Source organism: Lemur catta, chromosome 1 (genome assembly GCF_020740605.2).
Source record: "Lemur catta isolate mLemCat1 chromosome 1, mLemCat1.pri, whole genome shotgun sequence".
Taxonomy (NCBI): Eukaryota; Metazoa; Chordata; class Mammalia; order Primates; family Lemuridae; genus Lemur; species Lemur catta.
The window spans coordinates 44,770,748-44,787,230 of NC_059128.1; the positions used below are offsets into that span (position 1 = coordinate 44,770,748).

The window sequence follows — 16,483 nt, forward strand, 5'->3', positions numbered from 1 at the left end:
GAGAGAGAGAGAAAGAAAGAAAAAGGAAGGAAGAAAGGAAGGAAGGGAAAGAAAGAGAGGGAGGGAGGGAGGAAGGAAGGGAGGAAAGAAAAAAAGAAAGTCCAAAATGATATTATTGTTATCAAGGATTCCTGGCTTTGTAGAGTCTTAAAATGATGACATATAATAATATTAATTAATTAATTAGCTTTGATTTGGCCTACTGCTCCTTATTAAAAAGCTTTTTCATCCTTGTCCCCTAGACAGAATGGCAGTGTGAAGCCTCATATCTGTTTCTTACAGCTCAGCACCATTTCTGGTTGATGTGCTGCCACTATTTCCTAGCAGTTCTCAACCATGGTTTTCAAAGTTATATTTTACTGTATCTTTAAAACATATCTTCTGCACTCTCATTTTCTTTTTTTTTTTTTGAGACAGAGTCTCACTCTGTTGCCCGGGCTAGAGTGAGTGCCGTGGCATCAACCTAGCTCACAGCAGCCTCAAACTCCTGGGCTTAAGCGATCCTCCTGCCTCAGCCTCCTGAGTAGCTGGGACTACAGGCATGCGCCACCATGCCTGGCTAATTTTTTCTATATATATTTTTAGTTGCCCAGATAATTTTTATTTCTATTTTTAGTAGAGACGGGGTCTGGCTCAGGCTGGTCTCGAACTCCTGACCTCGAGCGATCCACCCGCCTTGGCCTCCCAGAGGGCTAGGATTACAGGTGTGAGCCACCACGCCCGGCCTAGCACTCTCATTTTCTTCCTGTGTTAATTTTCTTCATTACAGTGTTTGACCCCATTCACTTACTACTAAGTAATCCATTGAATTCTGGCATCTGTTCAATAATTTTGGATACCCCAGGCAATTTAATGATATCCTAAGGCTTCCCAAAGTATGTAGCTTCCTACAGAGACCTGACAGTGTGTTAAAGAATAGTCCCAATATTATTCAATTCCCCTTAGGCAGCTTTGGTTCAAATGGCAAGGAAGGATGCACACTTCTGTGAATAGTTAAAATTTTTTTTTTCTTTAATCCAAGGAAATGCACTTGATGCTGGCAGATAACTATAACTGCCTAATTCATCCAATAGTTTTATTACAGAAAACCATTCAGAATAGAAAAGTAGCTCTGACTAAATTGTGGTAAATCAGTTGTTGTACCACACGATAATGAAACACACTTGAGAAAAAGGACTCATTTTTTTCTAATGAGTTCTAGTAAATCTATGCTTATGTTCAGTTTAACCATATCTGTATTCTTCTTCTTCAGCATGAAATCACCATTGTATCACATGAGATTATTCTACATCCTTGTCTTTTTTATTTTCCATTTTCTGATTTTTTAAATGACAGTGTTGATTATATTTATAAATAGTGTCTCATTTATGCTATGTACTATTTACACGAGCGAGTTTCTAAACACTACTAAAATTCATTTTCTACCTGAAAGCTGCATCATAGAAAGTGTTTATTTAAAAATTATTTTTAATCAAGTTGATATTCAACAACTGAATGTTCAAACCAAACATACAGAAATCCACAAACAAGCTGGCATATAACTAATAACAATAGAATCAAGGCTATTTCAAGTAGGTAAAATTAAAGACCTGTTTTATCCACTTGTGACATTATTACTGCTTTCTAGATAGAAATTGACTTTTGTGTTTATACTTCACTTCTTTTTGATGTCCCTTGAGCTTATAAGACGTTGTATCCAAGATATATGAAAGAAGAAAAATTAGTGTCTGATTGACACATTAAAATTTTGTTTTAGGCAATTTTTTAATTTAAGAAAAACCTAAACATAGCCTGCTGGTCTTTATAATTGTTTCCTTTATTCTATTTGAATTCAGCCAAGTATCTAAGTCCAGTTTTAATAAAACACTAGCCTAAGCTTACAAAATAGACAAATTAACCAGCAACTATGCATTTTGAGAAAGGGTGTATGCTATCAAGAACACAGGAATGCAGGATCATAGGAAATGCATGCAAATCCTGGGAATCAGTATGAAATGCAAGCCTCAGCAACCACTGACTACTTTACATAATTGACTCCATCAATGAATCTGCAATTTAGCTTCCAGTTTTTCATAATTGGGCATTTATAGTAACATGCTTCAGTAACTTTAAAGTAAAATGTAATACAAATTACTGTTATAATACAATAAAGAATATCTGTGTTACACAGTTAAATCACTTTAAAGAACACTAAATCAGTATCTACCAGAGATATCTGTATATATCTGTATATTAAATGAGGAATATATTAGATTTAAAATGCTGCCTTGTTTGCATTTTTCCTAAAATGAATTAATGTACATAAATTCTCAGGAACTTTAGTGAGTACATCTGAATATTTATTTTCTACATATGATGGACTCTCTACTTCTACGATGTCATGATATGACATCCTTATAATTCTATTGGTGATTCCATATTTGTTGCTGTTTAGGATCAACAATTTCAAATGATCTTTTATACTCAAATAATACACTTATTATTTTACTTCAAGTGTAATTTTAGTTCCAGAGAAGGCAGTGCTGTCTTAAAGGCTTGGACAAGATTTTCTTTTTCTCTAACTCCGGGAAGATCCTTTAACAACAAATACTTGAGGTTTCTGCAAATAAGAGACAGAAAAGAGTCACTTCAATTTGGCCTTTAGCATTAAAAGTAAATCAGTTTATCGACATTTAAAAAAATTACATAAAGAATGTGTTTATATCAACCTACACCTTCAAAATGTCTTAAAGCAGTAGTTTTTGAATACTATTTTAAATGAAATTCATGCTAGGAACTAAGCCAGACTTTGGAAATTATAGTTGTTCTTAATTACATCAATATATCTAGCTGAATCTTTCTAAATACTATATATGTATCAATATCTCATATATATATGACATAGATCTCCTTTGTATGTGAAATATAAAATATGAATTTTAACCCCCAAAAGGAAAAAAATTGGGAAAGTTCTTAAAGGTACTCAGATTTGTATTAGAAGATGAAGTTTTGAAGCCTCAGCTAATGTAGGAGATGAAAAATCTAGTGCTTTGGGTCTTAATGTTTAAAATTCCTCAAACTTCCCGTGATACTAAGGTTACAGGCAGATCTGTTACATGTTAAAGCAGAACTACATTAATTAGATTCAGAATGTGAATGATGGGATCTCTAAATAGAGATTTGATTAAACAAACATATTCTTTCTCCATCACTCTGATAAGACTCAGAATCCTACAATTTCTGAATTAAACATTTTTTGCTAGTAGTATCTGTTTTTGTTTGGGATTGGGTGACTTACTCCAGGCCATGGCATGGGTCTCGTTGGTGGCAGAACAGCTTTCCTAACCAATGGATGCATGTTTTTGAAATTCATTATAGTGGCAGGCAGTGTTCTAGGCTCCAGAGATAGGAGAATATTTCAAGGTTTTTTCCCCTCAAGCAACTTAATTACAGAGTGAAATGCTAACAGGTATACAACTAATGTCATGAGAATACCAAAAACCTGGGGAAAATTTCTTTAAAAGAAGGAAAGCATAATAGCTAATGCTTATTGAGGGCTTACTGTTGCAGGTACCATGCTAGGTACTTTATGTAGATTTAATTAAACATGCCCCCTAAAAAATACAATAAAACCTTAATTCAGGTTGATCATTTTAACTTTTAAAAAGAATTATAGATGAAAATGAGGTCATTTTCTTAAATTATATGTTTTAAAACTAAAAAAAGACACCACCCCCCAACTGTGTCTTTTATTAATATTCACCTTAACATCATTATCACGTTTCCACTTTGGTTTTGACCACCTACCTTAAATTACTCAAAGCAATGATGCCTTTGTCTGTGATATTCCCACAGGAAATTATTTCCATTTCCAATATGCTTTTTTGTAATTTTTCAAATTGACTAAGTTTCTTCAAACCGTCATCCTCGATGTAATGACACTTGCATAGTCTTATTTTTTCAACATACTCTAGGCCCTCTGGGGAAAAAAAGTACAGTTTAAAAATCTGCTTTAGGCTGGGCACAGTGGCTCATGCCTGTAATCCTAGCACTCTGGGAGGCCGAGGCGGGAGGATTATTTGAGCTCCAGAGTTCGAGACCAGCCTGAGCAAGAGTGAGACCATGTCTCTACTAAAAATAGAGAGAAATTATATGGACAACTAAAAATATATAGAAAAAATTAGCTGGGCATGGTGGCGCATGCCTGTAGTCCCAGCTACTTAAGAGGTTGAGGCAGGAGGATCACTTGAGCCCAGGAGTTTGAGGTTGCTGTGAGCTAGGATGACGCCACAGCACTCTAGCCTGGGCAACAGAGTGAGACTCTGTCTCAAAAAAAAAATAAATAAATAACTAAATAAAAATCTGCTTTATCATTAAGATGACCAACTCCCCTGGTATGCCCAGGAAGGACCTGGTTTTAGGACTGAAAGTTCCCTATGGTCTGGGATACCTTAGTCTCATGAAAACTGGAACAATTGCTTACCCTATTAACCACAGAAGTTATTCACTATACAGGTCGTGCTGACGAACAGGGCCACTCTGCATCAAATGCCCATGCACTAGAAGAAAGAAATGCCCATGCAAGCAGAAGCTGTGTAGATGTGATTGTTCCTACATTATTGAGAGTTTCTCAATGCTAGAAGTTTGACAAAAAAGGCCTTGAATTTTAAGTCAATAAACCACAGAATAAAGGCATGTATTAATATTAGAAACAAGCTTAGTGATAGGAGGAAGGAGAAGAAGGTGTTTGTAACTTCTGTTTAATTTGAAAATAGATATCAAACACAGGAAGAAACAAACGTGATTGTACTGAAATGGGCAAAAAAGAACACACCTATGACTATGATAGTGAGACAACTGCAACAAAATGATCAATGCAAATCACCTGCATTTCCTATAAGCAAAATGATAGGGTAGTTACCCATGTGATCAAATCCAATGCTCATAATACAAGAGTCCGTGGCGTCGATGGCTTGAATCTTATATTTGTCCAGAGGGCCTGTTGGGAGGTTGTTGTAGTCCTTCTGCCACCTCTCCTGGCCATGGTAGCGTACCATGGCCCCACATCGCAGCAGCCACTCAGACGCCGCCCTGTTGGGGCCAACATCCCTGATGCGTTCATAATCCACTCTGTTGGCCAGAGATAAAAAACAGCTCTATTTTACAATAATCACTAACTTCTTAACTATATTCACTAACAGAAATACAGAACAGCAAAAATTTTCATTTTGAATAACTGAGGAGAGAGATAAATGTATTAGTGAGATCCACTTTAAAAAATGCTATAGTTCTGGCCGGGCGCGGTGGCTCACGCCTGTAATCCTAGCACTCTGGGAGGCCGAGGCAGGTGGATGGATCGCTTGAGGTCAGGAGTTCGAGACCAGCCTGAGCAAGAGTGAGACCCCGTCTCTACTAAAAATAGAAAGAAATTATCTGGCCAACTAAAATATATATAGAAAAAAAAATTAGCCGGGCATGGTGGTGCATGCTTGTAGTCCCAGCTTCTCGGGAGGCTGAGGCAGTAGGATCGCTTAAGCCCAGGAGTTTGAGGTTGCTGTGAGCTAGGCTGACGCCACGGCACTCACTCTAGCCCGGGCAACAAAAGTGAGACTCTGTCTCAAAAAAAGAAAAAAAAAAAAAAAAGCTATAGTTCTACCTGCTAAATTTTTTGCTTCTGTTTTTGTTTCCAAATAAACTCTGTCAATGCATATTATTTTTATATGAGTTTAGCAGGCAAACATGAGTCTTTATTGATTCATATGTAGCACAGTGCTTGACACCATAGATACTCAGTATCTATGTATTAAATGAATGACTACACTTGATTAGCATTATTGATAAAATATTAAAGAAGAAATAATTTTGAACCTATGTTCAAGTTAATCTCATTAAGTGATATTTATTAACTTCTACATATGCCTTTTTCTCTAGTTAGTAATCACAATGCCACATTAAGCAAAGAGGTTAGTTTCATCAGTTTCAAAATGATATTTCTAAGCATGCCACCCACTAATTTTTAAAAAACTTGGGTTCCCTTGATAGTACTCAAAAGGCTAACTACATCCCTTAAAAAGCCATAAAATATTTTAAAATTACATTTACTAAGTTTTTCTGTATAAAAAGTTTAGAAAACTTGAAAGGCATCAAAAGGACAAAGAAGAAAAATCACTGAACTCCTGCAACCCAGATAGCCACAGTTAATATTCCATAATCTACTTTTCTCGTCTTTTTTCCATGTTTGTGTGTATGTCTTATTTGTTTGTAAACAAAATTAGATCATACTGCACAAAATGTTCAAAAAACACTTGAAATACAAGAAATAATGAAACGAGCTATTGGGAACTCATCTAGCTATAACAATCCCACCTTTCTTCACTTTAGTTAGAGGAACTTACTTATTAAACACTGCATTCAACCAGCCCCAGAAGTATCTGGAATCACATGACCATGGGAGTTTCTTTAGGCCACACAACTGCCAGGAAACTTTTCCAAACAGCATCCTTTAATCTAGACACACAAAACAGTGCTCACATTAGATCATCAGCTGGCAATCAGAGTCCCATACATGTAGTAACTTCACAACTTCAGAGTCAGTTCTCTTGTGTCAATAAAGCTGATGACTCACTTCCCACTCAGCAGTTATTGGCAATTATTGAGCAAGTCACTCCTGTCTCTGGTACTTGGGTTTTTTGTTTTGTTGTTTTTTTTTGCTTCAAAAAGGACGGGTCGGCGCCGGGCGAGGTGGCTCACGCCTATAATCCTAGCACATGGGGAGGCCGAGGCGGGCGGATTGTTTGAGCTCAGGAGTTTGAGACCAGCCTGAGCAAGAGTGAGACCCCGTCTCTACTAAAAATAGAAAGAAATTATATGGACAGCTAAAATATATGTAGAAAAATTAGCCAGGCATGGTGGCACATGCCTGTAGTCCCAGCTACTTGGGAGGCTGAGGCAGAAGGATTGCTTGAGCCCAGGAGTTTGAGGTTGCTGTGAGCAAGGCTGACACCACGGCACTCTAGCCCAGGCAACAGAGTGAGACTCTGTCTCAAAAAAACAAAACAAAACAAAACAAAACAAAAAGGAAGGGTCGGACTGAATGGTGTTGTCTAATGTTCCTTCTAGCTTTAATATTAAGACCCATTTTCAAACCTCAATTGCAGTCTGTCTGCAGTGATGCCACCTAGTGTCTGTTCAGGCAGTGTACTACAAATGTACCCAAACCAGCTAGCTCCCCTCCCAGTCTACATTTTCAATATCAAACCGACACACTAAAGTCACCCAAAAAACAATGTGTTGAGGTTAAGATGCATTACATCCAGGATGGAAGAGAAAACATGAAAACAGACCTACCTATTACAAAGCTGCAAGTCGTGTCACCAGAGCAGTGCAAACAACTGTGCAAACGCAGCTGGGAAAGACTGGGCAAGTAACTTCACCTCCCTGCCCCTTGGTTTTCTCATTTGTAAAATGAGATGCTTTGCTTAGATGACCTCCAGCTGTAAAAATCTATAATCATGAGTCGAGAAAGTGATTTTTGGACTAGGTCTCAATCTGATTTATCTCAATTCAAGTTTCTCTAGTAATGTGCCGGGTATGTATGGTGGTGGGGTGGGGAAGGTGAGGAGAAAAAGATAAATGAAACATAGTCTCTGCTTTGAGGAACTGACAATTTAATGCAGGCTGGAATGGACTAAGACAAGTTACCAAGTAGTTAAAATAAGTGACAGATGCTGATAAATGCCTCAAAAGAGTTTTTTTAAAAAAAGGGATAAAGAGAATTTCAACAAGGGTGTCAAGAAAAGTTAACTAGGTTGTTAGATGAGGCAGAAACATTTAAGGTATGTTGTAGTTCAGTTTCGTTAGCACATGGGAGTCATGAGAAGAGGCAGGCAATTTGCATAATCAGGCCATGAAAGGTCTCTCATGCTCAGCCAGGGAGTTTGGACTGTATTCTGCAGGCAGTTGGGAGTTGCTGAGGTTTTAGAACAAAGCATTGGCATTGTTAACAGCTGTGCCTCAGGGATTTACTCAAACAGGGGCATAAAGATTGAGAGTCAACAGAATGAGACAGCCAGCCAACAAGGGCTTCAACTGTATGTAGCCTTAGGAAAGGGCCCAGTCGGGAAAGATGGAAATGACATTACATAGTCATTAGATTCCATATGACTCAGTGAAATTTAGGGGGGCAAAGGCTAAAATTGAAGATGACACCAAGTTTTAGTCCTGGGTCACTGGTAGGATGGTGATGTCATTAACAGAAATCAACATCAGGAGGACAGGGTTGTGAGTTCCACTTTTTTTCTTCCAGTTTTTCACATTCTAAATATGAAATTTTGGCAGGACTTCTAAGTGGAGATGACAAATAAATTATTGGAATCAGAGTCACAAAATGCTACAGTTGGAAGGAACTTAGATCACCTAGACCAAACCTCTCATTTAGAGATGAGGAAACTGAAGCCCTGATATTAAGTAACTTGCTGACACCCTAAATTCTTTCTGGAACAAGGCGGAGTAAAATAAATGCATGTGTTTAAGGGGACTTACTCAATGTTTCATGGCTAATTGGTGGCAGTGCTGAAACTTGAACCCAGTTCTCTCGCCTACCAATCCAGGTCCCTTTCCTTAATCATTCAAATTTCTAGAATTTAAGGGAAAGAAGAGGACTAGATAGATGCCTGAGTGGGAACCACCTTAGAGCTGAGGAAGTGACTGATGATGTTGAAGCTGTTGAACAATGAGAGATGTGGCCTGGAATCACCTAATACCCTCTTCATCCCTTTTCCACCATCACTCTGTCTTCATTACTGCAAACCTCTCCCCCTGCTACCTCTTCTCACCTTCTCAACCCTTTACAGCTTTTTGTTAAAGTTCTTTCTACCTGTGACCACCTCTAATAACTCCACTGGTTGCCAACCTCATTTATAAGTCTCAGCTTCCCAACTTCTGCTCAGGCTGTTCCCTCTATTCCACCCCCCTCCCGCCCCCCACCAATCCTATCTGCAGAAATCTCATCCAGCCTGCAGACCTCATTTAAATGCCATGTCCATCTGCTCATTCATTCACTTAATAAATGTCTATTGAATGTCTGCTATATTTAGTGCAAAAGAAACAATGGTAAGACAAAAACCCAAAACAACAAAGGAGAGAGAGAGGCACAGAGAAAGACATGGTTCCCATCCTCACAGAATGTATAGTCTAATGAAGAAGACAGATGACATGTAAACAAATAATATCCAACACGGTGTTAATTAATAGTCTTCAATGGTTGACATAAATTTCCATGGAGAAAGACAAAACCAAATAAACTGTTATTAAGCAGGTGAATTACAGTGGTCTTTGAATACTTTCCTTGATTCATTTGGCCCATCTTATAATTCAGTTTAAGGGGAAGGAAAAATTTACTTTAGCTGTGAACTCTAAAAACACTAGATATATTTAAAATAACTTGAACATGAAAATTAGATTCATATTTGGCAATAAAGGTTTAAAAAATTGATAGGTTTTTACTTTCTCAACTGCAACTTTGCTAATTGGTTTTGGGAATTATTCCTACTTGAGTGCAAGCAGCTACCTTTGGGAATGCTTTCTACAAGGAAAGAGGAGACCTCTAGTGGTAAATTGGTGAATTTAGCTCTAATAAATTAAAATAATCCAGTTAAAAGTTAGAAAATAGCCTCTACTAAATTGTCACTGCCATAAATAATCCAGAAATTCAAACTATAAAAACAAAAATAAAAATAAAAACAGGTCAGGTGAGGTGGCTCACACCTGTAATCCTAGCACTCTGGGAGGCTGAGGTGGGAGGATTGCTCGAGGTCAGGAGTTCGAGACGAGCCTGAACAAGAGCGAGACCCCGTCTCTACTAAAAAAATTGAAAGAAATGATTTGGACAGCTAAAAAAAAAAGTATATATATATGTACATATATATATATAGAGAGAGAGAGACAGAGAGAGAGAGAGAGAAAATTAGCCGGGCATGGTGGCACATGCCTGTATTCCCAGCTACTAGGGAGGCTTGAGGCAGTAGGATCGCTTGAGCCCAGGAGTTTGAGGTTGCTGTGAGCTAGGCTGATGCCACAGCACTCTAGCCCGGGGAACACAGTGAGACTCTGACTCAAAAAAAAAAAAGAACATGACTTAGAACTATAAGTTTGTAACAATGTTTCTAAAAGTTGCAATTATGTTTGTAACTTAGAAATCAGATCTATAAAGTGTTACTCAAAACAGGATATATACAAAGTGTTTTCTGAGTAGGCGTTGTCAACGGAAAAAAAGCCAAACTCTGTAAAATAATTTATTTTTTATTTTTTTTTACTTTTTTTTTTTTTTTTTTTGAGACAGAGTCTCACTCTGTTGCCCAGGCAAGAGTGCCGTGGCATCAGCCTAGCTCACAGCAACCTCAAACTCCTGGGCTCAAGCGATCCTTCTGCCTCAGCCTCCCGGGTAGCTGGGATCACAGGCATGCGCCACCATGCCCAGCTAATTTTTTTTCCTTATATATTTTTAGTTGTCCAGCTAATTTCTTTCTATTTTTAGTAGAGACGGGGTCCTGCTCTTGCTCAGGCTGCTCTTGAACTCCTGAGCTCAAACGATCCGTCCACCTTGGCCTCCCAGAGTGCTAGGATTACAGGAGTGAGCTACTACACCTGGCCTCTGTAAAATAATTTTTAAGAAATTTATTCTGAGCCAAATTTGAGGATCATGACCCGGAGCCCACAGCCAAGAGGCCTTGAGCAAGTGGACTCTCTGTGGCTGTGTTACAGTTTGGTTTTATATATTTCAGGGAGACAGGGGTTATAGGTAAAGTCATAAATCAATACATGGGAGGCATACGTTCGTTCGTTTGGCCCAAAAAGGTGGGCCATCTGGAAGGGGGGGGGCTGATAGGTTATAGGTGGCTTAAAGATTCTTTGGCTTGTAATTGGCTAAAGACATGAAGCTTTGTCTAAAGGCTTGGAATGTTTTAACATAGTTGCTGTTTATCAGAGATAAGCCACCACATATATATTTGTTGTGCAAATTGAAGACCTACAAGTTTGTCCCATACCCTTAGGCCTGTTAATGGGTTACAAAGGATGTTCCCAAGAAGGGAGGGGGCATGATAAGACATGTCTGACCTCCTTCTTCCTGGCAGCCAATTTAATTTAGGATATTCCTTTTGGCCATGAGGGGGTCCATTTAGGCAGCGGTGGGTTGAGCCTTAACATTTTATTTTAGGCCGGGCGCGGTGGCTCACGCCTGTAATCCTAGCCCTCTGGGAGGCCGAGGCGGGTGGATCGCTCGAGGTCAGGAGTTCGAGACCAGCCTGAGCGAGACTCCGTCTCTACTAAAAATAGAAATAAACTATCTGGACAACTAAAAATATATATAGAAAAAATTAGCCGGGCATGGTGGCACATGCCTGTAGTCCCAGCTACTCGGGAGGCTGAGGCAGTAGGATTGCTTAAGCCCAGGAGTTCGAGGTTGCTGTGAGTGAGGCTGACGCCACGGCACTCACTCTAGCCTGGGCACCAAAGTGACACTCTGTCTCAAAAAAAAAAAAAAAAAAAACATTTTATTTTAGTTCACAGTTTGATAGTTTCTCTGTTTGTATAAAAACAGTTTCTTTAAAAGTGGAAGTTCTGATGTTATATATTAAATGCAATTACTCAGTGGGGTATTCAAAGTGAAGGCTAACTTGGTGGTCAAAAATACTGAATTAATGAACTACTTGTTGAAGATGGTAAAGTGGTGACAGGGAGGGATGGGATGGCATCAGAATGGGGTATTTTTCTCCCAAATTACAATCCCATCCACTGTAAATCACCCATTATTGATTCTAGTTCTTACTCCTGAGGTGTGTAGAATCTAGTGAAACAAATCAACAAGGAAATTCATTAGGTATTAGAAGCATAGGTCCCAAAAGCCATCCTTAGGCCAACATCACATAGCACTCATTGAACTAACTTCTTATAGGTTCTCACCTACATGGAGGAAGAAGAATATGAATTCTCAACGGAGAAGCCTAGTGTCAGGAATACAAACATTATAGAGTATATGAATGCAAGGTAAGCCCTTAATTTGAAATTACTTAATTGAAACAAACTACTATACAGTCAAATCTTGGGGGGAAAGTAAGCAGAGAAAATTTTATAAAATGAGCATGTGTGGCTGGGCGCAGTGGCTCATGCCTGTAATCCTAGCATTTTGGGAGGCTGAGGTGGGAGGACAGTTTGAGCTCCAAAGGTCGAGACCAACCTGAGCAACACAATGAGACCTCAGCTCTACAAAATAATAAAATAATAATAATTAGCCAGGTGTGGTAGCACCGGCCTATAGTCCTAGCTATTTAGGCAGGTGGATTGCTTGAGCCCAGAGGTTTTAAGTTGCAGTAAGCTATGATCATGCCACTGCACTCAGGCCCCTGCGACAGAGACCCTGTCTCAATAAAATAAAATAACGTGTATTTTGAGTTCTTTCACCCTGGCTAAACTAAGAAGCACATGCTCAAAATCATGTAGTAGTACAGCAATCATGACTATGGGCCCAGAGCCCACAAAAGTCTGATCACAGCCCCTCAAAGCATATAATTCTATATTTAAGCTAGTAACAAATCAACTATATCCTGTTCAAACTAAAAAATAACCATCTCTACCACATACCTATCAGAATGGTTAAAATAAAAAAATAGTGACAACACCAAATGCTGGTGACAATGAGGAGAAACTGGATCACTCATACAATTCTGGTAGGAATGTAAAATGGTACAGCCACTTTTCTTATAAAATTAAACACGTGCTTACCATATGATCCAGCAATTGAACTCCTGGGCACTTATCCTAGAGAAACAAAAAACAGGTTCACACAAAAAGCTGTACACTAATGTTCTTAACAGCTTTATTCATAAAAGCTAAAAACAGTAAACAACTCAGATGTCCTTTGATGGGTGAACGGTTGAACATACTGTAGGTAGCATATCCATATTATAAAATGCTACTCAGTAATGCAAAGGAATTCATACATACAACAGTATTGATGGATCTCAAGGGATTGTGCTGAGTGAAAAAAGCCAATCCCAAAATCTTACATGCTGTATAATTACATTTATATAACATTCTTGAAATGACAAAATTTTAGAAAGGGAGAAAAGATTGGGTGGGACTGCAAGGGGAAGTTGTGATTATAAAAGGGCAAATTGGGGGATCTTCCTGGTGATGGAACTGTGCTGTCCCTTGACTGTGGTGGTGGATACAAGAGTCTACACATGCGACAATAATTATATAGAAATACAGAGAAATATAAAACTGGGAAAACCTGAATGAGATCAATGAATTGTGTCAATGTCAATTATGTGGTTGCAATATTGTACTACAGTTTTGCAAAATGTTATCAATGGGGAGACTGGGTATTGGGTACACAGGATCTCTATTATTTCCTACAACTGCTGGGGAATCTACAATTACCTCAAAATAAAAAGCTGAATAACTATTTCATTTTTTTTTTCATTTGTGATGGGACAAGCAGACAATACTTTGTTTTCACAAATAAAGCAAAATACGTACTACTGTTCGCGGTAAAGCCATTTAAACATAATATAAGCCGTCATTTACCGAATGGTTAGCTGTGCTCAACACCTGATGAGCCTCATCGCATGTAACCCACTCAACAGCCCTATGAGGGAGACGCTGCTATTAATACTATTCCTGTCACAGAGGAAGGTCTGAGTCAAAGAGGTGAAATTACTTCCCTGAGCCACCGACCAATGACTGGAACCGATTCAAACAGGCAAATAAAGTCCTTTCAGCAATAATGTTATATCGTTCTATTTTTGCTCTATTCAGCTGTCCTAACCCTGAACATTTAAAACTGCCATCAAGCACTGAGAAGGGGTGTTAAACTGGCACAGTGATAGTGAATCACAGAATTTTACAGAGTTTAGAAGGTCTTTTAGAGATTACAGAGCCCATCGCCCTCCTTTTACAGGCAAAGAAAAGGAACTGTATCTCGGTGTAGTATTTTAAAAAAGGACACGTTGCTAAATGATGGCAGAAACAGAACTGTTTGGTTTATCCCGTGCCCAGCGCCCGGTCCCGTACAGAGTAGGCGCTGGACATTTAAAGAAAGTCCAGAAGACTGCAGGCTGTCAGGCTTTGTCGTGACAAACAGCCTCCGCTAGGAGCGATGGCCAGGGCGAGACAGGGAGCGCCCTTCTGCGGCCACGCGGCTCGCTGGGGGCGGGGCTGGAGACCGCTGGGGGCGGGGCGGGCGATCGCGGGGGGCGGGGCTGGCCGGGAGAAGGGAGGCCCCAGGGCCCGCCCCTGCTATTTTCCCCGTAAACATGCCCAGACTTTCTCCCGCGGCCCCAAGTCCGCTCGGCGGTGAAGGTGGAAGACGCCCAACCCGGAAGACCAGGTTTTCAGCCAGCCCAGCGTTGGAAGAAGGGCGAGGGCAGAGCGTAACCACCACCTTAGTCCCGCCCCGCTCGGGGCCTAGCTGCTCTACTCACAGCGTCGGAGGGAGCGAGCGAGCGAGCCCGCGTTCCCAGCGTCTACGGCGTCGGCCTGCTCTTCGCCCTCCGCCGCGCGCGCCCATTGGCCACCGCGGCCGCTCCCACGTGGGGCGAAGGCGCGCGCCTCATTGGCCCCTGAGTGGGGGCGGGGCCAGAGAACGCCGGGTGCCCGGCAGAGTGTTGGGCTCAAGCGGTTACCTCTGTGGGCTGGGAAGAGGCGCAGGCAATGGTGGCGGCGCTGCGTTACCTGGGTAGTGCCTGCGGACGGGCGCGCGGGGGGTTCCCCGGGGCGTCCAGGCCGGCGTCGGGGAGGCCTTGGTCGCAGTGTGGGGGTGGCCGCAGCACCAGCACCAGGTGAGTGGCCGGCCCCCGCCGCCTGCTCTGCTGCTTCTGTCAGAGGTGCCTCGAGTTGGACCAATGCCCCTGCTCGTGCTTCCCTGCCCCAGGCGTGAGAGGAGCTTGGGATGCCGTGAAGCTCCAGCCTTGGATCCCAGGAGCTACCAACCTGCAGGGTTCATTTGTTGCATTTATGGGCCGGAGGAACGGCAGTGTTGATTAGAGGTCAAGAGCAGTTCTGGCTTTGAATACAACCCTTTTACTATTCAATTGTGGGTGGGTTACCTAACCTCCTTAAGGGCTCACTTGTGAATAGAATCTTTGTCTCTCCTGTAGGTCGTCGTTTTTGAGGATAAAAGGATCTAGTACACTGTAAGCAATCAAATGTGTTGTAGCTGGCATCCCTGGTGTTGCTTGGAAGGTCTGAAATGGGTCTTAAATCAATCAGTACCTGGCACATACTGCAGAGGGTTTCCCCTGTGAGAAGCAGCTCGGTTGCTAATCAAGCCTGCAGAATTCAGTGCCCTGTGATTTGAAGTTTGGAAGTCACATTGGAAACCACTGTCTTTGCTCTCTGTAGAAGGAATGGTTTGTGCGAAGGCTCTAAGGCTGAAAAGCTGATGGCTATTTCAAGGACTAGAAGGTGGGCAATGTGAGTGTGAGTGGAGCTTAGTGGAAGGCAGATGGTGTGGAATGACACCAGAGAAGGGCTGCATCATGGCAAGGTTATTTTAACCACACCTTAAATTTTTTTTTCTAAGAGTTATAGGTAGCTACTTAAAAGATTCTAAAGAAGGGAGGTGTGATTAAATGTTGATATTTCAAAAGTTGACTCTGGGCCGGGCGCGGTGGCTCACGCCTGTAATCCTGGCACTCTGGGAGGCAGAGGCGGGAGGATCGTTTGAGCTCAGGAGTTCGAGACCAGCCTGAGCAAGAGCGAGACCCCGTCTCTACTAAAAAAAATAGAAAGGAATTATATGGACAACTAAAAACATATATAGAAAAAATTAGCTGGGCATGGTGGCATATGCCTGTAGTCCCAGCTACTTGGGAGGCTGAGGCAGTAGGATTGCTTGAGCCCTGGAGTTTGAGGTTGCTGTCAGCTAGGCTGATGCCACAGCACTCTAGCCTGGGCAACAGGGTGAGACTCTGTCTCAAACAAACAAACAAACAAACAAACAAAAAAGTTGACTCTGGCTGCTGTGTGTTAGTGGATTGAGGGGATTAGAGTGAGATACTAGTAATAGCATTTGTGATTTGTTGCGGGGTATGTTGAAAATCTTTTGGGAACATTTTCTTAAGAAAATTGGGGTTAGTGAAAGTTTTGTTTATACTTTTTATTTTTAAATAATTGTAAATCTGTACATGGGAAGTTGCAAAAATTGTACAGAGAGGTCCCGTGTACTCTTCTCCCCATTTACCCAAATGGTATCTTACATAACTATAGTATAACATCAAAACCAGAAAGTTGATATTGGCACAATCCACAAATCTTGTTCTGAATTCATCAGTTTTACATGCACTCATTTGTGTGTGCGTATGTGTGTAATTCCATGCAATTTAATCATTTATGTTAATTTATGTGAACACTACTTCAATTAAGATATAGAAATGTCCCATAGCTACAAAGATATCCCTTATGTTATCTAACCCTTTATGTTCACACCCTACCTCTCCACCCT

The 16,483-nt window shown here is 40.6% G+C and overlaps 2 protein-coding genes across 6 annotated transcripts in view; one reads left to right on the plus strand and one right to left on the minus strand.

Annotated features, from left to right (window-relative positions):
* Positions 1–1,661: 1,661 nt before the first annotated feature.
* On the minus strand, positions 1,662–14,556 carry DMAC2L (distal membrane arm assembly component 2 like). Of its 4 annotated transcripts, XM_045567589.1 has the most exons (6): positions 14,463–14,556; positions 12,760–12,795; positions 6,375–6,486; positions 4,901–5,109; positions 3,787–3,958; positions 1,662–2,599 (listed from the first exon to the last, which is right to left on the minus strand). In XM_045567589.1, exons 3-6 carry the CDS (start codon positions 6,476–6,478, stop codon positions 2,485–2,487), a joined length of 600 nt encoding a protein of 199 aa, XP_045423545.1. In that variant the 5' UTR covers positions 6,479–6,486; positions 12,760–12,795; positions 14,463–14,556; the 3' UTR covers positions 1,662–2,484. The 4 variants fall into 4 exon arrangements, with proteins under 4 accessions (XP_045423545.1, XP_045423556.1, XP_045423564.1 ...); XM_045567600.1 differs by lacking the exon at positions 12,760–12,795 and having other exon boundaries at positions 14,463–14,555; XM_045567608.1 differs by lacking the exon at positions 3,787–3,958 and having other exon boundaries at positions 2,483–2,599.
* Positions 14,310–16,483, plus strand: part of L2HGDH (L-2-hydroxyglutarate dehydrogenase) — a 44,845-nt gene continuing 42,671 nt past the window's right edge. For both annotated transcript variants that reach the window (XM_045567540.1, XM_045567549.1), the window contains exon 1: positions 14,310–14,819. In XM_045567540.1, coding sequence (XP_045423496.1) covers positions 14,692–14,819 — 128 coding nt within the window. In that variant the 5' untranslated portion in view covers positions 14,310–14,691. The remainder of the gene's footprint in view (positions 14,820–16,483) is intronic.